Source organism: Nicotiana tomentosiformis, chromosome 7 (genome assembly GCF_000390325.3).
Source record: "Nicotiana tomentosiformis chromosome 7, ASM39032v3, whole genome shotgun sequence".
Lineage (NCBI taxonomy): Eukaryota > Viridiplantae > Streptophyta > Magnoliopsida > Solanales > Solanaceae > Nicotiana > Nicotiana tomentosiformis.
In genome coordinates this window covers 100,056,486-100,081,473 of record NC_090818.1, presented here as the reverse complement: position 1 = coordinate 100,081,473, position 24,988 = coordinate 100,056,486, and the positions used below count along the sequence as shown (strand labels likewise).

Sequence of the window (24,988 nt, the reverse complement as noted above, 5' to 3'; positions counted from 1 at the left end):
CTAAAATCCTTAAGCACGTATACCTACTCCGGCACCACGAAACCTTGAATTCATTTGCGAAATTTTACGGGGCTGTACACTTAAATACTTCAAAATTTTTCGAGGTGTTACAGTGATACTCAGTCTTAGGTGAAGGATAAGACATGTCCTAAGCCAACCCCCAGGGCGTGCATGGATTATGATCCTAAGACGAGAAGCGCCACGACATGTCTAGGGCCAAGTGCCTAGACATCTTACGGGCGGCACAATTGGAGCATGCCTTCTAGGTAGGCTTCACCAACAGACACATGATCGTACTTGAAAACCTGGGAAAGGAGATAGACTGGTCTGCAGCGAGGGGAACTACAGGCGCTACACGGACAATTCGGTGCCGCTGGCGAGCGTAAGGAAATGGCCCGTGACATCCTACATTATTTAGTTCAAACAACCTTATATTCTAAATGCTTTCTATAAGGACTTTTCGGGAACTCTAGTACCAAGAACAGTCCCGACTTGTCATAACTTTTTCTAACTTGTATTAAATATGTCCTTACTAAAAAGAAAAAAATTCATCTGGTACATTGTATTTCGTAGTTTGTATTTTACAAAATATTGATCCACATTTATATTATCGGTATTTTTATTTGCTGCCATCTACGTTATAATTTCCTACAAATAGAGTAATTAAGTCTTCCTCTCACCATCAACTATCGGTATTTGGCAATCATCAGACAAGATAAGATATCTATCTATGTTTGTTCACTTTACCTTAATTAATTTGTAGTTTTCATTCAAGTGCGACGTAAATGATAGCATTTTAGACACAAATGGTAAAAAAGCAATATAGAACTCCACCTAACTCAAGATCAACGGACAACCATAGAACTACTATTCAATATTTAAAACATTTGCCTAACACTCAGTGCGAAATACATATTAATTAATTGTATTCAAGCGGTAAAAGTATATTTAGAAGATGTACTGAAATTTATTTATTGACTTGGCATAAACACCATGTATGATAATTTTCCCCCTAATATTATTCAAATATGTTAAGAAATATATAGTTTTGTTGTTCTATTATAAGTTATTTTTCACTTTTTGTGGCCTCTATCAGTCTATTTTAAAAAAATGTCAGGAAATAGAGATATTATATTTCTATTAAATATATCAAGAATAAAAGAAGTGTACCAACGGGGATGTAGCTCAGATGGTAGAGCGCTCGCTTAGCATGCGAGAGGCACGGGGATCGATACCCCGCATCTCCATTTATCTTTTATTTTTCTTCTTTTCTATTGAACTGATGCTAGCTAATTGCTTGCTGCTGATTGCCGAATGCGAGTAATTGCAAATTCTTGAACCTTTCTATTTCCACGTGAAGCTCCAAATTTCTTTGTTTTTTATATTTATTTTTGCTTTTGGTTAATTAATTTTATTTTCACTAGGCCTGGATGCAAGTGGCTGCTGAGTTGATAAATTGTAAAGTTTTGTAACTCCTGATACAGAGAAAAGAGTAATATTCATTTGAGACTGCATTGTTAGAAGGAAGTCTAAATAGGATGCGTCCTATTTAATTTATAATTTTAAAGAAACAATTAGCATTAATATTATGAGAATTAATCGTAAATTGACAAGTTTTATATTAACTATTAACCTATTGCAATATGCTTCTTATTTAGATTTGAAATCGACAATAAAAGCAAGCTCACACAAGCGTAATACCGGTCTTGAAACCAACAACATGAGCAAGTTCACACAGACATAATTGTTATTGTCGTAGAAAATGCTGACCAAAAAAAGGAAAAAACGCAACATAGATAGGAAATAGTATATAGGGTAAAATATGATATGACGCGTGGTTGACTAAAATGAGGATATATGAAATCCAAGATGGAATGGCTGAGGACCGAACGCAGCCACTGCGCTTGTCACCGAAACGGATAACGTTCATAAAAGTGTATTAAATGCTCTGCGTCCGGTAGCATTTACTAAGGAATATTCTACATCATTAAGAGCGACGATCCGTTACAAAAAATTTGGCATTTACACTCAACGTTACATCTTCATCAATGACCCTAATAATTGACATTAAAGACGGCACGATCCTAGGACCTTCTTCCCTAGACATTAGGGTTGTTCATTTGGATCGGATATCCGAAATTCGAACCGATCCGTTCAATTTCAGATTTCGGATTGTGTTTATTAAAATTTCGGATTTCGGATCAGATTCAGATTGGTATAATTTTAATACTATCCGATCCGAAATTCGAAATTATTAGGGCATGTATAAATATTAAACTTTAATGTAGGATAATTAGTACTTTCTTTACATTTTTCTCCAAGTTATTACCTTTACAATTGATGGATTTAGCTACATTGGCACCATAGTACTCTCATAATTGCAGAAACATGAATTTTCTTACTGTATTGCCTCTTTTACAAAGAAAATATACATATGAGTTTGCAACTTTGAGGCATAATAATCCGATCCGAAATTCGAAAATCCGATCCGATCCAAACTTTAAAATCTAATCCAATCCGATATTAATTCAGATCGGATTCAGATTGCATTTTTTAGAATTCGAAATTCGAAATCTGATCTGAAATATGTTAAATCAGATCCGATCTGATCCATGCACAGCCCTACTAGACATAGCTATAAATCGTGAACTTAGTTATCAATTGTAAGGGACACGAAATTTCTGGCAAGAACATATATTATATTCTATACAAAGCTATATACAATTTTACTCTCTTGCTTTTTGATCTCATTATTACTGTGTTCGGAAACCGTGTTCACGTAATCACTATTTTTGCTATTTCATCTGCATTCCAAGGCTAAGTACTGCGTATTTCTTCGATTATTATATTATTTCAGGATCAAATTAGTGATCATTCAAAACCTCAGGAAAAGGTTGGAAGGAGCAAAAAGCAAATGGCCCGAAGAGTTGACCGGAGTCCTAAGGGCCTACGGCGAAATCAAGTACAGGAGAAACTCTTTTTTCCCTCATGTACGGTGTTGAATCCCTAATCCCGGTTGAAGTGGGCAAACCCACTTTGAGATATTCTCAAACAAATGAAGAATCAAATAACGAAGCAATGCTAATCAACTTGGAACTACTCGAGGGACGCAGGGACTTGGTGCATGTAAGAATGGCGGCTCAAAAGCAGAGGATGAAGCGATATTACAATTGGAGAGCCAACTTCCGTTTTTCCAAAGTAGGAGACTTGGTTCTAAGAAAAGTAACACAAAATACCCAGGAGCTCAACACGGGAAAGCTAGGTCCAACGTGGAAAAGCCCTTACCGGATTTCAGATGTCACTAGGAAAGGTTCATACGAGTTGGAGAACCAGAATGGAGACAAGTAGCCCAACAATTAGAATGTGGCACACCTCAAAAGATATTATTGCTGATGAACAACACTCAAACAGAAAGTGTGTGTTGCACTCTTTTTTCCTTCGTTCAGATTGTGTCCCAATTAGGTTTTTCTCGCAAGGTTTTTAACGAGACAGTGACGGAAAGCATACTACGAAGACAGCAACAATAAAACCTTTGATAGCAAGGCAAACGAACAAGCTTCCACTCGGGGATGATTAGGTATTCTTTGGTTCGATAGCGAATTCTCACCGGGAAGTTAAGTTTGCTACCGAACAGAGGTTACCCGACCGTTCACGGGCACAAACGACCAGAGGACTGTTAGGTATTCTTTCGCTTGATAACATGGATTCCTAAGGGGAAACAAGATATGTTCTAATTCACATTCTGCGCATTCAAATATTAGGGGGAATAGTATGAGGATACGGCAACAATGACTGTCACGTCAACAGGGAACGAAAATCCGAAAACAAAATACATCATCGGGACCGGGGATTGCGCAGCCAACCCCGCAGAAACAAGGTGTACAAGATAGCCACAAGTAACGGCAATTTCTTTTATGCATAGAAAAATGCTTATGTAATTTCTGAAAATAGAAGGAATAAAATGAAATCCTTTTGCTTTTATCTTGTTTCTTGTCTGAACGATGAGCTAACTTTGTCATTTGAAAGTTAAAAAAGTATTTCAAATGTTAGTGCCGTAATGAACAGGAGACGTCCTCTTCAAGAGCACCGTAAACATAAGAGGGCCCTCTCTTACAAAAACCCTCATGTTAAAGGGTTGGTTCCGGGCGAATCAATGCCTGGAATCCAAAATTCCATCGGGGAAAAATACATCCGAAGTCGCATATGAAAAGGATGCAAAAAGCAAACTTGTGCAAATATTCATAAAAACCCTCACGTAAAAGGATAATACTCGGAACCAAAATGCTTCGAAGAAAAGGCATCCGAGACTACACATAGTAAAACACGAATTGAACAACATGCGCAGAATACTTGAGCAAATGCATAAGTTAAATGCTTGCATGGATATTCAAACGAAAGTAAGACTCAAATGGCACTTGAATATAAAGAAGAAAATATGTCTTTATTTACAAGAACGGGCCAAAACGTTACAAGTGCAAAATGGAAAAAGAAAAAGCTAAACTGCAGCGCCTCCGGGACCAGGAGGAAGAGAAGTATCCGCATTGCCGGGAAAAGTAGGTGTTCAGTCGATGGCTTAACGCTTTCCCTAGTTTGATATCCGTCCTCATCGCCTTCCGATCCTTCTTCAGTTTTTGAAAACTCGGAACCAGAATCAGAAGAACTTGGAGCATCAGATTGCACTGGGAGTCTATTTTATGCAGCCAACTGAAGCTCTCGGGCCTTAGCAATTTCGGCATCAACACCAATGATACCAGCTTTGGCCTCTTCCAAGGTTTTCCTCCTCATGCTATACATGGAATAAGTTTTTTCAATAATGAGGGAAGCCGCTCGACGCTTAAGTTCTTCTTTTAGTTGAATAACCTCGGCGGAAAGGTTTTCCCGGGTGGATCTAGTAGATTTAAGGCCGACGTCAAGCGCGCGGACAGTTGAACTAAAGAGCCTATTATGATCGATAGTTTTCATGTACTTCTCTTTTAGCTGGGCATATTTCACCTCCACAACAGCAAGATCTTCACTTTTGGAGTTCAAGCCTGCCTCCAAGTTAATCACTCTTTCAGCGCAGGTAGCCTCACGGACGGTAGCAGCAAAAATGACGTTTTGGACTTCTGCCCAGTTGGCCTTGGCCTCATCAAAATTGACCCTTAGCGGCCCAATTTCTTGGTTGAGGTTTACCACTTCTTGCTCGTTTTGCTGCAAACGATCCTTCAAAACATCGGCCTCAGTAGCTCTGGTTTCCAGTTCCGAGAGGCGGAGAACAGTCTGGTCCCGTTCTGCCAAAAGTTGATCCCGTTCAAAAGTAAGTTCTTCCTTCTCACGAATCAATCTTTGAAGGCCCTCAGAGGTAAGAAAGTTGGCCTATAAAATAAGAAGAGGAAAAACTTAGAATACACTCGTTCAAAAGTAGAAGAAATAATAGAGGAAAGAAGGAACGTACCGCTGTGGCGTTATGCATAGCATTGTTCAACAAACACTCGCCCGAGAGTGTCTGAATCTTTTCCCAATCTTTTTCTGAAGCCAAAGGCTTCAGGTAATTAGTAAGCTCCACCGGCCGCGATAGCAGGTTGCACCCAATAGAGACCGAAAAAGTAATATTCCTCCTCCTTTGTGGATCTTCAGAAGGAGCAACATAATTTTGCCTCAAGTTCCCATGAATTGGGGACTGTGGAAGAGGAACACCTTCTTCATGGTTAGGTGCGGTCGATGGAGATGGTGTAGCAACAGCTGGTGAAAGAGTAGACGAAGATGGAAATAGTGAAGCAGTTGCTGGTGTTGGTGAAGGTGGAGATGAAGCAGATGGAGTTGAAGAGAAAGAAGCAGTTGCATCAAATGCAGTGCTGGTTGTTTGATGCTCGCCAACCAAAGACGGCAAGGACCTGGTACTCAGCCCCGCAGCACCGGTTGCAGCAATTAGGGCCCGAAAATGGAGTTGGCACATTCTACCAAATTAGACTCTCCCCAAAGTGCCGAGATATCGTCTTCAGTTGGAGTAACTATCTCAACAAATTGAGCATCTTGTTGAGATGATGAGGATCGTCGCCTTCTGTGTAAAGAAGCTCCCTCATCAACAGCTTCTTCTTCATCATCAATCAACATGGTGTCTACGACCGGCCCATAAGGAGAACCATCCATCGGAGATGATTCGGGGGCATCAACCTTTGCCCTTTTATTCTTTTCCCCGGCGGCGGAGGAGTGTCCTCTCTTTGTTTGTTTATCCTTTGTCCGGGGACTCCGTAAAGAAATATTTGCACCCGAAACAGGCTCGGAGATACCTGTTCGAGTAAGTGATTCCTGAAGCAGCCTCGCTGCATCAGTAGGATTAGCCAGAATGTCCTCCCCGGGGACAACAACAGAGCCCGCAGGTAAACCTAATTCCATGAACAAAGTCAGAAAGGTTCAACCAAGTTCTTCATATACAAAAATGAAAGCAAGGTAAATTAGAGTTACCATGATTTTTGGCCTTCCACCCGTATTTAAGGGTTAGTGTTTTCTACGAACGAGTTTCGGGCATTATGACGTCCAAAATCTTCTGAACCCACCGGTTCAAACCTTCCACCACCGGTGGGAGCCATCGAGTTGCTGAAATATGTGAATGGTGACGAGATGATACGGCGATAAAAGAATATCTAATAAGAGGAATATTATACAAAGAACTAACGAGTGCGGTTCCAAGCAACCAGAAAAGATGGAGCCGTTGTCGGAATGATGTCGTTGGTGGCAACTGCAACGAACCGCTCCATCCACCCACAATCATTGTTATCATCCATGTTAGACAATAAAGCATGGTGGCCACGCTTGCAAAGGTTTATCATTCCCCAGCGGAAGATTTTTGGGGAATAGAGATTCATCACATGAGCTAAGGTTAGCTCCTCCCAGTTTCTTGGCACAAGCGTTGGAGGCAGGCGATCGTCCTCCACACCGAAGGACTTACCTGTGCCAAACATACCTGGTAGCGAAGGCAAAACTCCGCAATCACGGAATCAAGCTCTCCGCTCAAAGAAAACGCATCCAAAGTAAAGGAATACGTGAAAAAGTATGTAAAACCTTCCTTGGGAAGGGTCACTCGCTCTAATAGATCAGGAGCTATGATTTCCAACTCATTGCAGCGACAGTCCTCCTTTACAGTAGGAATACTAGAAGGACGAATGGAAGAAGAGTATCTACTAACAACCCATGTACGAGGGTTAGCAGTAGGAAATTTTTCTTCAAAATCCTTTGAAGTACTAAGCCTTCTTGGGAATATGGAATCTACTATTGGAGGAACGGAATCCTCGGTTTTGTTCTTATTCTTCGTAGAACCACCACGTTTGGAGGAAGAAGGTAAAGAGTTTGTGTTTGAAGAAAATTAGAAAAAGGATGGAAAACAAGAATGCAAATTAGAAGCTCAAGCAATTGTGAAACGCAAAGGAAAAGAAAGTTGCATATAAGTAAAATTTTGGCAGCTAAATTCATGGCCATGATTACCTTGATAACCGGCTAAAGCTGTGCTGAATCATGGGATAACGCGTGTTCGGGGCATTAAATACGGAGAGACGTGCGTCTAATCAACTATCATAGACCTTTAGAGGGAATTATAGTTATTCCTACCAAAAAGGCGTCTCTACCAACTTTCCGGTAACACAAAGTTATGTCACCGAAAAGCAGGGAGACTATCTGTATAGGGTAAAATATGATATGACGCGTGGCTGACTAAAAGGAGGAGACGTGGAATCCAAGATGGAATGGCTGAGGACCGAACACAGCCACTGCGCTTGTCACCGGAACGAATAATGTTCATAAAAGTGTATTAAATGCTCTACGCCCGGTAGCATTTATTAAGGAATATTCTACAGCATCAAGAGCGACAGTCCGTTACAAAGAATTTAGCATTTACGCTCAACGTTACATCTTCATCAATGGCCCTCATAATTGACATTAAAGGAGGGCGACCTTCTTCCCTAGACATAACTATAAATAGTGACCTCAGTTATCATTGTAAGGGACACAAAATTTCTGGCAAGAACATATATTATATTCTATACAAAACTTTATACAATTTCACTCTCTTGCTTTTTGATCTCATCATTGCTGTGTTCGAAAACCGTGTTCACGGAATCACTATCTTTGCTATTTTATCTACATTCTAAGGCTAAATATTGTGTATTTCTTCGATTATTATATTATTTAAGGATCAAATTAGTTCACTTGTCTAGAAACCACATATAAATTTAACTGTATCGTTTTACAGGCAAACAAAAATCACGTATAAATTCAACTGTATCATTTTACGGATAAACAAATAATTTTTTTTTTTTTAGATTTATCTATGAAGGTTAGTGGTCTTAGTATATGCACCCAACCAAATTATTTGAATGTAGTCATTTATCCCGCTTATTTGAATGACGCGTGGATTTAGTCAAATATATCCTTCAACAGTGCAAATTAAGAAAAGGCCAAGGACAAAGGGCATCAGTATGTTAATTTAATGATAGAAAACTAGTATACAAATACGATGAAGGGTATTTCTGGAATTTCGTTGACTCCAGCTGTTGTGCAACTTCTTACTATCTGCTCCTGGTTCTGACGTTTATTACTGTAGCTGTGCGAGGTTTTGATCAATAATGTCCCTTATCTTTGAGTGTAGGTCTATTTTGGTCCCTCAAATATAGTCCTGAGCATATTTAGTCTCTTAAGTATGTTAAAGTGGAGCATCTTTAGTCTCACTGACACAATGTGTTCAAAAACTAATGGTGTTACCCAACTCTGATTCATGAAGCAAATCTTCTGCTCTGAAGCAAAAGTTGCCTCTTTTTTATTGGATAACGCAAATTATCACTTTAATTTCTCATTTTTAGATAATGTCTTCTAAAATTTCGACCTTGAAAATATCTCCTTTTGTGGCAGTTTTCAATGAGAAAATGTTACTGTATGACCGCTATAAAAATAATAGCCGAAAAATATATAAAATTTGTATATTTTGTATATATATATATATATTTCTTTTTATTTTTTTTTGTATGTTAATATACAAAAAATATACAAACTTTATATACTTATTTCGCTACCAGATGTAAATTTGGCACGGGCTAAAAATGATAATACAATCTGGTTATTCGTTTGCTTCAATAATATGCTTAGAAGTGATCATGGCAGCTCTATTTTTTTCAAATTTTAACTTTTTTTTTTGGAAAAATCAACCGAAATTTTTAAATATACACAAAACAATTTACAAATTTTATACATTTTTTCGGCTATTATTTTAACGGCGGCTATACAGTGTCATTTTCTCATTGAACACTGGCACAGAATAGGATATTTTCAAGATCAAAATTTTAGAAAATATTATCTAAAAATGAGAAATTAAAGTGATAATTTACGTTATCCAATAAAATGAGAGGAAACATTTTGCTTTAGAGCAGAAGATTTGCTTCATGAATCAGAGTTGGGTAACACCATTACTTTTTGAATATATTGTGTAAGTGAGACTAAAGGTGCTCCACTTTAGTATACTTAAGGGACTAAATATGCTCAGGGTTATATTTGATGGACCAAAATAGACCTACCCTCAAAGATAAGAGACAATATTGATCAAAATCTCTGTCAGTAAGATTAAAGATGCTCCACTTTAACATATTTAAGGGACTAAATATGCTCAGGATTATATTTAAAGGACCAAAATAGACCTACCCTCACCTCAAAGATAAGAAACAATATTGGTCAAAACCTCTAGTTGCGCCTTTAAGGCTTCAGTAAATTTAAGTCTGAGCCCTCTTCAGTAATTGTATAAGGAGTGCAACTTTTCTCTCTTTCACCAAAACTAGTATATGTACCTGCACGTTGCGCAGAATCATTACAAATAAAAAAAGTGCGGTGAGAGATAATAGAAACCGATGTATATTACAGACTAAATTTACGGAGCGCATTCAAAAAAATTAAAGCAAAAAACTAATAGATGAAAATATCACTAAGGCCTTAAAAGAGAAAAATATGTCATAAGTACATCACTTAAAAGGGCTACAATAAAAAATATCACATTTACTTTAAATCTAATTTCAGCTCCAGTCCCAAACGAAGCTTAATCAAGGCGCCCCAACTCATATTTTAAGCAGCTCCAACATAAACCACATATTTTCTTTAACCCTAATCTCATCCCGTACTTTAAAGTAGCCCCACATATAGCAAATAGCACTTGTGCAATATCAAATATGATGGCTGAAGAAAAATGAATTGGAAAAATCATCCCTGAAAGTATACTTGAGATCCAAAACAGGGCATTCCCATTTTCGCAATAATCAACAAATACATTTTCAATGTTCAATTTCTAATCAATGGTTTAATGCAAAAATAAATTACATAAATTCTCTATTTTCTTGAGGACAAAATCATCGACCAAGTCTTGATAGAATTAATATAACATTAGCTCAACTCCATCATCCTGTTATTGCAGCTTGAACTTGTCATGCTAGTCTCACCAAATGAAAATCTCTCAAAAGAATGAGCATTAAGTACTAATATGACATAATAAGAAATAGTCAGTAGAGAAAACATGCATAAAATAAAGTAACATGAAAAAAAAACATAGTTTAACTATTAAAAAATACCTCCAACGACCTTTTTAAGTGAAAAATAAGGATTACCCATACCGATTATTTTTCGTCATTTTCGATAAAAGCACTTTCTCTAAAATATGGAATTTTTAAGTCGCTAAAACTAAGTAAAGTATAAACAAAAAGTATATAAATAAAAAGCTTTTTGCCTCATTCGTCAATTCTTTAAAATTGTTCAAAACTTCAAAGTACTACACTTACCATTACAACTAAACACTACTGAAGCTTAAACTTTTGGCTTAGCAAAATGAATGTTATTCATCTGTAAACACATTGATTTTCAATAGCAGCAAAACTTTTAGAGTTCAGATAAGTCCAACTATATTTTCAACAGTTAATAAATCAAGGCTTGCCTTCTAACATGATTTCCATATCCTTCGGAAAAAGGTTTTAAAGTTACAGTACTAACAAAAAAAAAAAAATCCTCTTTTAACACCTAATTGAATAAAGCAGAAAGCTAGGCTTATAATCATAAACTCCAAATTGCATTGGTTAAACATAATATTTTTTATAAAGGTTGCAAGCATCATGATGAGTATAAAGTAGATTTACTCTCTTCAAATAAATATTTAGAAGCAGCGATTCTTATAAATATGATATATAAGTTATGAAGTTAAAAGTCAACAATCAGGGTCTCTAAACATGAATATATACTATATAGGCTCGTACCAATACTTCGTAGTAAAAGAATAATCTGTATTTTTTGCTAGCTCAAGCAATATTTCAATCTTATAGGCATGATATCTAAATATTGGTAAAATCCTTTCTTCCATAATAATACTTCTGCAGAATACTTGTTTTACCCCACAGTGGCCAATCCTAAAAATTCTCAATAACTTGTAGGCGGTATGTTATTGCCTATGAACGTGATTTCTAAACAACAAAAAGAATACATGCACACATGTATATCCGACTTAATATTTCAAGCTTCTTATTTTAATTTAATCATTATTCTATTTTTTTTAAGACGCATAGAGGCATGATATCTCTTATGCGGATGGCACCTAGATCCTAATATTTTTTTATACAGATAAAAAGTATACTTTAAATGTGAAAAAGATACGATTAGGAGCATTCGAGGGTCATGAGTCCAAATATATATATATATAAATAAACTGGTGCATCCACAATTTCAAATCGTAAATATGTCTCAAAATATATATATAAAAAAGGATAAATATGCCGATGAAATGGATTGAAATAGAAGATCGATGGATCATCAAAGAGATGGATTGATTTTCTTACCAGGAAAGAGATGGAACTTTTCTGAAGGAAAGTGTGAATCAAAATAAAGACAATGATGATGCTTCTGAGAATCCTGGGCAGAAACATTGGTGGTTTAGGAGTTGAGATGCTTGAAGGAAATTGATAATTTTTAGGGCAAATACGCGCAGGAAGGGAGTTACATCAGTAACTTCCCAATTTAAAATTATTGTTTGATTAAAAATATAGATATTTTATTATTTTGAAATTTAAATAGAAGAAAAACTAATTTTACCTAACTTAACTATTTTTGGCTTAAAATTGCCACATGGCATTTTTTTCACGCAACACTTGGCAAAGTCTCATTGATGACTTTTTTCCTTTTAATAATAGATAGATTTTCTATCACACAAAAGAAAACTCCAAAAGCTCTCTGCCTAACTCTCTATTGACAACTTGAAATGAAAACTATCAAATTTGAGTCGAATATAAATGTAACAAAGAAATCAAGCAAAGACCCAGTTGACTACATTAAGCGAGGTCAGTTTATGCTGCCCTGTTTTCCTTTTTTTTTTTGGGTGTCCTTTTGTTGATTTTCTTTTCAATTGGTTAAATATTTATCAATATTTGCTGCTTCATTTTGTGTTTCGTTTGTAATCATATCATCGCATGCACTGGATTTCGATTTTCATGTCTATTGTTGTTGTTAGTCCATGTATTCTCCCACTTTCCACGGATTTGTTTGCTTCTAATTTTTTTGTCAGCCTATAAATAATAGTACTCCATACTCTTGGATCTCAAATTAGGAAAAACTCCTATAATGTGGTAACTGTAAGATTTGAGTTTTTCACTTCTTTGATGGAGATGAAATTATTGGGGATACTATAGGCTTTGTTTTGACCCATGGCCGTGAATGTTATGGCTCTTTGAATCATTGGTTGCCTTTAATTGTTATTTTTTTTCTCGAAAATTCTCTTGAATGTAAAATAGATATTGTTTGTCCTTTTCACCATTTTATATATCCTTCTCAAATGTAATTTATTGAACTGAAATTGTTTTCTCTGTTGTAGATCTTATCTTATAGATTAGTGGGAATTGATACTTATTTTCGTTTTTTGGCCCCATACGAAATTAAATAGAAATAAACGTGTTCTTCCTAAATCGGTGAACATATTTTATTTTATTGTTCCTTACAGAAAATCTGATTACTAAAAATTAAGATTTTGTTTAATTCATATTAACTGTTGATGTTCATTAGTATAACATACTTAATTTGATTCTCTCCTTTTCACATTCTGAATCCTTCCTTTTTTCAGGGTTGAAGAAAGAAGGTTGGCGAAGTAACAAAGGAAAAAAGTTGGTTAGAGTAAAAAAGCATATGAACAAGAACATAAATCCTCTGCCCCTACTCTTTTCATAAAAATTAGAAAGAAAGCAATAACTGTTTGAGCATATGTATTCACAAACCACAAGCATCAAAGGGTATTATAATGTTGCACTTTGACAATGGACCAAGAAAGGCAGGTAGTCATTGAATGAATTTGCCATACTTGGTTAGGATTCTATCCAAGCAGATTATGTTTTTTCCCCTTGTTATATCTTGTATGTTTCAGTCGGTGTAAATAGGGACCTTTGATGTATAAAAAATATCTTCTCAATGTTGATTTGTTATAATTTTATAGTTGCGCAAATAACAAACAACAATGTCGCACGAAGAAGAGACAACGATTTGTTTGTGGTCCATCACTTGATTGGTTACTTATCCTAAAATCATGTATTCGCCTCTCCCCATTGTATGACTTGTTCAATTCACTCGTAAGCACTTCGCGTTTATATATACAGGGAAAAGTCGCATTTATATATATAGGGTTCGGAAAAGGCTGCGTAAAGATAAACTTGGACTGTTAATGAGGTCTGCCTCAAACAAATACTCCTCTTGTCCTGCTGGGCAGTGATGTCTTCACTTTCTTTAAAAACTACTAGGAAAAAGACAAGCTATATAGAGGCAGTTAAAACACAATCCAAATACTTCAAAAAGTTTACATCTAATAAAAGTAACAAGGTATAAACTCCTATGAAAAAGACAAATAGAGCCAATTAAAACAAGAAAGTAGCCTCTTATAAAAGCAAGATGGTAAAACATTCACTCGAGTATTACCTATGTGTATTGCTCCAACTTTTCTCAAACTTCAAAAATGTCGTTGTACTCGTGTCTTTTTCGAGAATCGACACAAACCAAGTAACATTGAAGAGCCCGTAGAACATAGCCTACTGCTACAAAATAAGCCTAATATTGATATAACAAATAAAATCTTTATCTTACAAATATTAATCTGAAGTCTGCGTTTGCTGCCTCTCTGCATTCCCAACTTCCTTATTCTCAACTGAAGTTGTGCTGCAGCTGTCAAAAACCTCAAACTCTGAAAAGGATTTAATATCCCTACCACCCTCTCTGCTGTTTTTGCCCTTAATCTATCTGCATCTGTAATCATATTTTCCAGAGCTGATCTTAGTGTCTTTATATTTTTATCCACTTGTCATATTTCTCCACCTACGACATAATATAATTAAATAATTTAATATCTAACGGTTTAAACTTTTAAATAAAATGATAAGATGTCCTAGGACCAAAGTCAAAAAGTATATTTTATCTAAATATTTAAACAATACGATTCAATACCTATCAGGGGCTGTCACACTTTCTTGAATTTTGGCCAACTCATCAATAAGATTCTTCTCTTGGACCCTTGTTTCAAATTTCAGCCCATTAATTCTCTCAAATCATCTACGGAATTCATTACCAAGGAAAAAGCTAAAGCCGGTTTAAACCCTGCAATCCATAAGTAACTTTTTTCTAATGGAGTAAACCATGCAGGAGAAAACACGTGGAATACATTTCTATGAGACATTCTTGATTTTTCTTCAAAGTATTCTTGGTAATGAGCTAGGAAACGTGAAATAACACCCTCTTGTGATTCATTAAATGTGTTTTGTGCTATTATAAATTCATTCAAATATTGTTCTTGGCGTAATAACCAGCCTTGAAGAAAAGCCTCAAATGAACCAACAGTAATATAAATTGACGTTGTAGTGGAATTTGTATGTATGTTGGTCGGTGGTGAAGAATTTTCTTGATTCTTCTAGTAGGAGTAACTCATGAGAATATATAATATTATGGGCTGCTGTCTTCGTGCAATGTTTTGGCACTCGTAACGTTGCTATCGGGTAGACTACACGAGTGTCAATTATGCAGGTAGCACTTATTTAAGAGCCAAGAGGCTAAGTTGAAAAATTATGTGGTATAGACAGGGCAAAAAGGAATTCTTTTAAGAGAAGATTCTAATGTAGAGGTAAAAGGGGTTTAAAAATTATTTTAGATCATAGGTTCTAAACCTCAAATCCAAAGTGTGACATTCTAATATTTTTTAGAAACCCCTTACATAGGTTTTTGGCTCCGCCCTTGAGCACACATTGATATTAAGCTTCTGTGCAGGAAAAATATTGTTGGATTATCGGTATTTCGTTATTGGATTAATAGTTCCAATTTAATGTTATTTGATTACTGACTCAGTTTGTTCAATGTGATTAACTAATAGCCCAATATTTCATCCATAAGAATTTCTTTTCATTTCATACTCTGGAAAAAGAAAGAAAAGAAAAAAGGAACATTGCAGGTAGGAGACTAAATGTTGTATTGCATGTTCTAAGAGTGTCAAACATTTAATTAACAACAACTAATTTGATGGCCTGGGGCTGGGGCTGGGGCTCACAAAGGAGAGTTGAAATATCGTGCTGATTAAACAGTCGACATGCCACTTGTTGTTGAGCATGATTACTTACTATTTCAGAATGACAAAAATGCACTTCAAAATCCATCAGCTTTTCATTTTTCTTGCCACTTGCATTTTCCAAGTCGCGACATATATAATGTATTAGGAGAGGAAAGAAGTAAAACTAGCTGAATATATTCCTACAATTGGCTTCCAAGTCACTAGTCATTCTTCGGGGGGGAGTGCACGATTACTCAGTAATAATAAGATATGTATTTACTTTTAAGTCACTGTTTAAAATGTCTTTAGTCTTTAGTCACTGCTTTAATAAACTTTTATCCGCCCGGACGAAAATACTCTTCTTCTATAATTCGCTGAAACCTACGCTCTCTGCTTATTTACGTCCTTTTTGGGATTGCAGAGAACTTCGCTCAAATTAAGGACCAAGTGTCCTTAATTTTTGAACTTCCAACTCTAAGTTCAGGACCAAGTGTCCTTAACTTACGAGCTTGTTACTGTAAGTTCATGACTAGTTGTCCTTAATTTATGAGCTTGTAAGTCTAAGTTAAGGACTACCTGTCCTTAGTTTTTGAGCTTGTAACTCTAAGTTTAGGACTACCTGTCCTTAACTTTTAAACTTGTAACTCTAAGTTCAGGACTACATGTCCTTATTTTTTGAACTTGGAACTCTAAGTTAAGGACTACATGTCTTTAATTTATGTGCTTGTAACTCTAAGTTAAGGACTATATGTCCTTAATTTTTGAACTTCCAAGTCTAACTTCAGGATCAAGTGTTCTTAATTTTTGAAATTATGCCCTTCTAATTAGGAATTAAGGACTAACTTTGATATTTTCAAATAAGTTGGGGAAGAACTTACTGCATGGGGAAGAGAAGTAACGAGAGGAGTTTGGGAAATTTTGATCGGGAGAAAGGGTTTTGAAATTTTGATAGAGGGTTTGGGAAGGAAAAGAGATAGAAGAAAGGGTAACACCGTCTTTTCATATTAATTTTAATAGACTAGTGACTACTTTTGCTCAAGTACGCAAATGCAAACCTTACCCTGCTCCGGAGGAGTAGAGACTAGAGAGGCTATTTGTGAAGAGGAAGTCAGTAAAAATAAATTAGCACACTAAATGCACTTGAAAGGGAAAATGACAACTTTCTGCTTAATAAAAGATGGGAGTATCTGCTTGGGATCTCTTATATATTCTACTTACTATATTATTTACACTGCAAGATTCAAATCCACTACGCTGGACAGGAGATGGGATGCCCCTGTTAACAATATAGGGGCCACTTATAAGATTCACCGCATCCTGCATAGATTTGGAAAATATAACTACTTGACTCATCAGAATTCAAAGGTAAATATAAAGAAGAAGCATTTTACAGTAAGATGATTCCATCTGCAGCTTTCTTGACAAATGCCATCATGAAAATTATTCAAAAAGAAACTACAGAGGGCACTCATCCATCTTGTATAAGTTCTGCCATTGTCTGTTTTCCTTATCCAATACATTTTCAAGTACATCAACAGAGCCCATGAAGATCCCATATAGGAGTTCTTTATCACAAAAAACTCAAAATTTCCAAGTTGCTAGTTATAACAAAGTTCTCTTGTACACAGAAACAATGAATTCGTTTCCAACTATTCCACTATTTCCAGACCACCAGATACACTGATGAGTGAATTAGTGCAATGATGTATATAATCTCATGTCAACTCTTACAATAAAGGTACATTCTTTACTGCTAATTGAACATTTAGCTTTTGAACAAGTTGGCAAGTTCACCCTTCTCATACATCGAGGTCAAGATATCACACCCACCAACCAACTCACCCTTCACAAAAATTTGTGGAAATGTAGGCCAGTTACTATAGTTCTTCAACGTCTCCCTCAATCCGTAGTTGTACTCTTCATCAAGTACATCGACACTTTCATAATCGACACCTTCACTTTCAAGCATGGCAACCACCCTCTGTGAAAATCCACATTGTGGTGCACTTCTTGACCCTTTTATGAAAGCAACCACCTTGTTTTCCTTCACAAGCCGGTCAATGAGGTCCTCCAAGGGCAATGTCAATTGCACATGACGACCTGGTGTTAACCTCAGATCAGTCTTCTTCTTTGGTGGCTGACGTACCCATGTTGAGTTTCCTGGTTCGTTACCCGGTGGGACCTTTCCGGTGGCTGCAATATGCTCTTCCATCCATGATTTCCATGATTCGGTTAAAGCTGTTCTATCTGGCTCATCTACCACACCAACCTACAACACAGTAATTTCAGTTATAAGTATTCAAAGGAAAAATATAATCTAAAAATCAGTGAAACCATAAAAGGAGAGAAAAACAGATGCGAATCATTTCAACAGAAATAATAACCGGTACAGATTTGTCTTTCAGTGTTAATAAGATTGGCAATTTACTATGCTTACACTGCTTAGAGGATTCCGTTATAATATTCAGGGAGCAGACAGGAATTGGTCACAGCAGTTGAGATTCTAAGCAAGAATCACTGTGCATGTGATGTTTGACAAAGTTATAAGAAAATATTCATATGTCAAATAACAGTAAAATGTTGTTAGTATAATTTATCCAAACAAAAAGTAAAATGCTGTTACTATAACTAATTAGCCATGTTGGAGAACACATTGATAATATATTCCTGCGAAGATCTTCTTATGCTCTAGACTAAAGAGGATGTTTATTTCAGCTGTGTGCCTTATGTTCACTGTAATGAAAATTCCACATATAAAGTACCAACTAAAGAGGATGTTTATTCAGCACGGTGTGCCTTATGTGCACTGTAATCAAAATTCCACATATAGAGTACCAATCCAATATTCTCATTATGTTTCCCCTTTGCAATTTGTACTGTGTCTTATAACAAATGATATATGATAAAGAGTGCTGATTAGAGGCAGCAGCGAAGAATGGTATTGCCAGATGCCGAGCAGCAATCAAACCAAATACTAATCTGTCCCCTTCCGAAGCATAATGTAGTGAGGTAAGTAATCAAGAATAGAATGAAATCATGAATGCCTTCAATCAGAAATATGGACCACCTGTTTTGTGTTGTACTAGCAGAACCTTCTTTACTCTCTAGCCACATTAAGCACGGGAAACAAGCTTTCTATGGCCGCTTTGGGCATAAATGAATTGATTTTTAAACCTTATTAAGCGGACCAGCCCAGCAGTGGCAGCAGCAGGCAGAGGCAGAATGATGATCAGTAACAATGAGGACAGTGATGCTATTCTCGCTCTTCTATCATTAGTTAGTCAGGAAAAGCAGATAACATTGATCTTTCCGACCAAAGAGTACACAGTTCCAGTGGCTGGATTGTGCAATAAAGATTCATAGTCGAATAAGTATGTTCTTCTGACTTTATAAGGAGTTTCTCTTTGAGTTTCTTCCATTTAAAGAGGCACCATTGATGTCCTATGTTCAAGACAGTTTTTTTCTTCTTTTTTTCCCTTTTGAGAGCTGGATTAGAGGGAAAGTCTGGTTTCCAAGTTAGTGTTCAAGTCATAACCAGAAACTGAACAGTTAGCTTGGGACAAAGGAGGGAAAATATCAGGAAATGGTCACCCTGGGAACTATTTGCAGATTTGCAGTAACTAGTTCCCGTTATCGTCTATCAATTGTGAGTAGAGATTAGAGACCAAAGAGACTCACTAGAACAGGCAGAAAGAACCAAAAGGAGGACCCTTAATAATACAAATGAGGCTACTGCAGGCTATGCAACCATGTTATTAGCTCCTTTAACAAGTTGTTCCATAATGATTTGAAAGAATTGAAGGTCATACTTCACGCATAAAGTATTCTCCGGCAAAGGAGTAAAGGGAGAGTGGACATATACAATATGCAGCCTTTTTCCTTACATTTCTGCAATCCAAACACGTACATACTCAACGTCTCAACCACGTGACCTACCGGTCACAAGAGGAACAACTCTACTTATGCTCCAAGTGTGCTCTCATGATTTGGAAGATCCAACATAGAAGTTAATAATAGTATTTGCTAGCAACCAAACTATGGGAACTACCCGCTCTCAAACTGAGACAGAACTTTCACCTATGTTGCTCGGACTCTCCGAAAATGTCGCCGGGTGCGTGCCAGATCCTCCAATAGTAGTGCATTTTTGGAGGATCTGACACAGGTGTGGAAGCATTTTGAAGAGTCTGCACAACATAGACTTTCACTTAATCGAGTAACATAAGATGAAGCAGGGACAGTGCACAATGGAAGGATCACACAACAGAATAGCTTACTGAAACCAATTTTTAAGAAGAAGAAAGGCAAAATTGGCTTCATTTCTCGGGTCACAAAGTGTATTTGACTAACTCAAAAAAGAACACCCAAGAAGAAGCATCCTTTTTATGACAAGAAAAACCAAGATATGTGCATTTAACTATTAATGCATTGCATGTCACTTTAACTTGAACTTGGCCACACGTATTCAAATCCATTCTAGTGGAAGAATCACATGAAGCAGTTGTTTACTGAAACCAATGTTTAAGAATAAGAAAAGTAAACTTGGCTTCATATCTCTAGTCAAATGTATACGACTAACTCAAGAAAGAACATGCAACAAGAAGCAACCTTTTATGACAAGTAAAACCCAAGGTTCTCCGTATATTGTCCCCACAATGTGCATTTCATCATTATTGCACAGCATATTACTTTACTCTAACTTGGACATGCTAATTCAAATTGATTTCTAAGTCTCTGTAGCCCAACAAAGATTCTGCAAGTGGTTTTACTCATAGCACCACCAAGAAGCACCATGGTCAAAAATTTCAATTCTATATACCCTTTTGTCAACAAACCCAAAAATGAGAAATATGCTCTATCCATCCTAAACTATTTCTCATAGCATCACAATTAACTACACCTCAATCCCAATTAGTTGGGTCCGCTATATGAATCCTCTGTATCTATTCCGCTCTATTCATGTCCATCTAACTCCATCTAACCCGTGCCTAGGTGAGCACGCCCCAATTCTCATTTAAGTTACAAACCTTTAACTTGTTCCATCAACTTACTACAAGTTATCCCGACCCTTCTCCTCTATCTTAGTTTGTAATTAGTTATGCTTTGCATCATAACAAAATTAAAGCAAGAATATCATAAATATTTTAAAATTTTGCATTACTTATCAAAAAATATACTCCCAGTTAGTAGAGGCGGAGCAAGAATTTGAAACTTGTGGGTTCAATATTCTAATTCTTTTAAGTTATTGGGTTCTTAATCAACAATTTTTACATAATTCAATAATTTTTTAAGACAAATACACGGTTTGGACAAAAGTTACTGGGTTCAACCGAACCCGTATCCGAAGGGCTAGCTCCGCCCCTGCGTTGTTAGAGTGGGGACAAAGTTTGAGTGGACACAAAGTCTAAGAGAGAGACTTTTGAAAATTGGGTCTAAAAGAAGTAAATTGGAAAGTTTAGAGTTAAATTATTTCTAAATAAGGAAGATAACATTATTTTTGAGACAAACTAAAAAAGGAAGTGTCACATAATTCGGACGGAGGGAGTATTTTAAATCTTATACATGTGAATAAGCAAAGTTGTTACCTTTACGGAAGAGCAGAGTTGGGGTACAGTATTCTTATGAGAAAGAACACTGGCGGCAATGTTTCGCGATATGCCAACAAATTGCAGAACACCATTACTATCATACACCGCATACACACCAGATTCCTTCGGGAAGCTTCCAGAAATTTCGACAGGTTCTAGAGGCACGGTTAAAGGGTCTGTCTCAGAGAGCTTTTTTACAGCTGAAACGACGATGCTTACGTGGCGAGTTCTGGTTCTGCTATTGGGTCGGAGGGTAATCGAAGGGAAAAGGAAGGAGGGTTTGGGAATAGAATAAGAGGAAAATGAAGGGGTATTTTGGGAAGAAAAATTGGAGAAAATAGGAAGAGACGAATTGGGTTTTGAGAGATATGAGATGTTAAATGTGGCCATGGCAATAACACCAAGAAGATGAAGAAGGTGAAGAAGAACAAATGGTGGATACTGAAGAGCGGACTGTAGTTGGATGAGTTAAATCTCTTTTGTTTGGGCTCAACAATTGGATTATTTTGATCAACTGGAGTACTTCACAGGGGAATCTTACATAAATGTAAGTTTCAACTTACCAGCCTCTACCCATTACTTATAAATATACCAAAACTAACCGAATACATAAAAATTAAAAATCCAAATATATAAGATTTTTTCTCTCCAAAAATTACACGCAAAAATCTACTTTTATATTTTTAAGCGTGATTAGCAATATTAGATGCAAGACGAAAAGAAAAATTCATGATTAAATTAGCAAATAAGATGATATATATATATATATATATATATATATATATATATATATATATATATAAGATTTCAAAAATTTAAGCAAAAAGAAACTTTTTTTAATGGGTATGGTTAAAATTCATTGAAAACATATAGACGAATCAATATATAAAATTTGAGGAAGATTGGAGGTGATTTGGACTGATTTGGTATCAAAATTTGTAGTTAACATGGAGTTTAAAAAAATCTTCTACACACATGTATCAAACATGTATCACGCATGTATCTCACACACAGGTATACATGAATATACATGTGTTACACATTTAATACAAATATGATACATATGTGATACACAGTGTGATACACGTATTATTTTTTTCATGTTCATATTATACTTCAAATTTTCAATTCAAACCATATCAAAACTCCACAAAATCATCCCAAAACTGAGATTCAAATTCCTTAAAATGTACCCAATCTATTCTATTAATACTCACTCAAAAGAAAGCAAAATTTTGACCTTTTTTTTGGTTATAAATAGCTAATTGACTAATATTGGTAATAGTTGGCTAGTATTAGTAATATTTTATAGATTGACCAATTTTCATAATAAGCTACTTATAAATGGACATAGTTAGTAGTTTCCCTATTTCTAGCCCATCAACGAAGCCCAAAGTGAAGTTATACTCGCGATGCACAAAATTTTACAAAATATACTCACTCGGATCTGAATCCTTCTATTTTTTCAATGCAACTTTAGAATCGCATATGAAGTTCTTATCTTTCTAATGCAACTTCAGAAAAATCGGATCTTAAATAGTTATATCTCTTCAATACAACTTCAAAATCGAATCTAAAGCTCTTCTATCTTTCCAATGTAACTTCAAAAAATTAGATCTTATGTAGTTTTATCTCTCAATGCAACTTCAGAAATCGGATCTTAAGTTCATCTTTTCAATACAACTTCAGAAAAATTAAATCTTAAGTAGTTTTTATCTCTTCAGTGCAACTTCATAAATCAATTATTAAGTCATGAAGCATAAATTTGTTCTTTGAATTTCAAAAATTCAACATATGATACGCCCAAATAAGCTCAAATTTGAAACATAACTTTCAATATCATAAAAAATAAACCTAAATTATCAAATTGTCAAAACAATAATAAATCCAACAAATCAATTTAGCAACTTAGAAGAAGATGAAGAAGAAACCAAATAACCACCGGATACATGGAACATGAGTACAAAAAAGAAAAAGAAGCAGCGAAGCTCCTAGATACATAGGACATGAATGCAAAGAAGAAGAAATTAGCAGCAAAGAAGAAGAGAAAAAATGTATTTGAAGTTACCCAAAATTTGGTATCAGTTAAACTTTAAAATATAAAAAAAAGTACATATTAAATGGGTGTGATCAAATAGGACGCCTCGTGAAACTTTTACCATATACACTGCTAAACGATGTATTTAGGGCTTCTTAATAAAACTAGTATTGGTACCCACGCGATGCGCGGACACAAACCATATTAAATTGCGATTTGAATTATGTATAAATAACCTTAAAATATAAAATTTCCAGATAAAAATTATAGATAATCATTATATATCAATTAAGAAGCAGAACATGAAACTATTTCGCAAATCTCATAGTAGATAACCTGGTTTCTTTTTCTATATTTATAATAATTCAACCCCTTAATCTTAGCACTTGTATTTCATTTCGTTATTAATATTAAAAAATACTAAATAATTTATCTTGTTTGAGCATATTAGATGATACTATTTTAATAAAATTCTTGCTATCACTTTATTTTTCATCTCAAACTCAAATAAGGCCCATTCTTTTAAATTTTTACCCAATTTTTTTGTTCTTTGCTTATAGTTATTATATTATTTAACATTTTTTTTTGAGTAGTAAAAAGGATTTATATATTACGTACTAGATAGAGTTTTGCATATTACATGGCAAAGTGACATTGGGGCTGTGTATCCCCTCAGACAAACAACTATTGTCACTCACAATATTTTGATTTCCTAGAGTTCGAAGCATATTACATAAAAAGATAAGTAGTTGTTTTGACGAGTTGCATTTCCCGCTCATGTCGTTGGTTAGAAGTTGTTGCACAAAAATCGGCGGTTGAGCAAACAGTTTTGTTCTTCCAGGATTATATTGATTGTTTTTTTTAAAATTTTTTGCTTTCTTGGCTCAGTGTTTGTGGGTTGCTCTAGTGGTAAGTACCCTCTACTTCCAACCAAGGGGTTGTGAGTTCGAGTCACCCCAAGAGCAAGGTGGTGGGGAGTTCTTGGAGGGAGGGAGCCGAGGGTCTATCGGAAACAGCCTCTCTACCTCAGGGTAGGGGTAAGGTCTGCGTACACACTACTCTCTCCAGACCTCACTAGTGGGATTATATTGGGTTGTTGTTGTTGCCTGCAAGAGTAGATCAAATTAGCTAGTATTGTATGGCCATTGTTAATAGCGTTGATCACTTCTGTTGAGTCTGTTTCCACTTCCAATGGGTATAGATCAAACCTTGAAGCCAACTGTAGCCCTTCTTGGAGAGCCTGCAATTCAATGTGTAACGGAAATAGAGTATTACAGTATTTGTGGAAGCCTAAAATCCATTTTCCCGTACTGTCCCTAAACACTCCTCTTATACCTCCTTTTGCATTATCGGATGCTCAATCTATATTAAGCTTTGTCCATCCTTTTTGTAGGGCATGCCAATTAATTTGAATGGTTTTGCTGGTCTGTAAGGGAGTGTTTCTGGATGTCATGAAGTGAAATTCTAGTGCATGATTAAAAAAGAATTTCAATGATGGGTGTAGATTGGTATTGTTGGTGTAATTATAATTTCTGTTGATCTAGATTCCCCAAATTAAAAAGGGCAGAATATTATTTAACATTATTGTACTTTCATGTGATCTTTTATTAGCTTACCAATCGACTTAATTTCTTTCTTATTATCCTTTTAATAATCATCGATAAATCTAGTTTATTTATTCTTGAAATTTATGTATTTTACGCTTTTATCCACTTACTCAGAACTCTTTTACAATCTAAATCTATCAATAATATTTTTGAGCATTATTTAATTATTTAATTTATTTTATTTTAAATTAAATTAAAGTAT

At 35.7% G+C, this 24,988-nt stretch overlaps 2 protein-coding genes, 2 long non-coding RNA genes and 1 other non-coding gene across 5 annotated transcripts; 2 read left to right on the top strand and 3 right to left on the bottom strand.

Annotated features, from left to right (window-relative positions):
* The first annotated feature begins 1,174 nt into the window (after nucleotides 1-1,174).
* Nucleotides 1,175-1,247, top strand: TRNAA-AGC (transfer RNA alanine (anticodon AGC)). The gene has a single exon. It is a non-coding gene; the product is annotated as a tRNA-Ala (tRNA).
* Nucleotides 1,248-4,692: 3,445 nt separating this feature from the next.
* On the bottom strand, nucleotides 4,693-6,764 carry LOC138896096 (uncharacterized). Its single transcript, XM_070180876.1, has 4 exons — nucleotides 6,656-6,764; nucleotides 5,951-6,365; nucleotides 5,435-5,834; nucleotides 4,693-5,355 (listed from the first exon to the last, which is right to left on the bottom strand). Exons 1-4 carry the CDS (start codon nucleotides 6,762-6,764, stop codon nucleotides 4,693-4,695), a joined length of 1,587 nt encoding a protein of 528 aa, XP_070036977.1.
* Nucleotides 6,765-9,925: 3,161 nt separating this feature from the next.
* Nucleotides 9,926-12,036, bottom strand: LOC104112872 (uncharacterized). Its single transcript, XR_690091.3, has 2 exons — nucleotides 11,829-12,036; nucleotides 9,926-10,484 (listed from the first exon to the last, which is right to left on the bottom strand). It is a non-coding gene; the product is annotated as an uncharacterized lncRNA (long non-coding RNA).
* A 161-nt stretch (nucleotides 12,037-12,197) lies between these two features.
* Nucleotides 12,198-13,444, top strand: LOC104112871 (uncharacterized). Its single transcript, XR_690090.3, has 2 exons — nucleotides 12,198-12,326; nucleotides 13,103-13,444. It is a non-coding gene; the product is annotated as an uncharacterized lncRNA (long non-coding RNA).
* Nucleotides 13,445-17,000: 3,556 nt separating this feature from the next.
* LOC104112870 (bifunctional monothiol glutaredoxin-S16, chloroplastic) lies at nucleotides 17,001-21,664 on the bottom strand. Its single transcript, XM_009622912.4, has 2 exons — nucleotides 21,139-21,664; nucleotides 17,001-17,825 (listed from the first exon to the last, which is right to left on the bottom strand). Exons 1-2 carry the CDS (start codon nucleotides 21,529-21,531, stop codon nucleotides 17,322-17,324), a joined length of 897 nt encoding a protein of 298 aa, XP_009621207.1. The 5' UTR covers nucleotides 21,532-21,664; the 3' UTR covers nucleotides 17,001-17,321.
* Nucleotides 21,665-24,988: the final 3,324 nt, after the last annotated feature.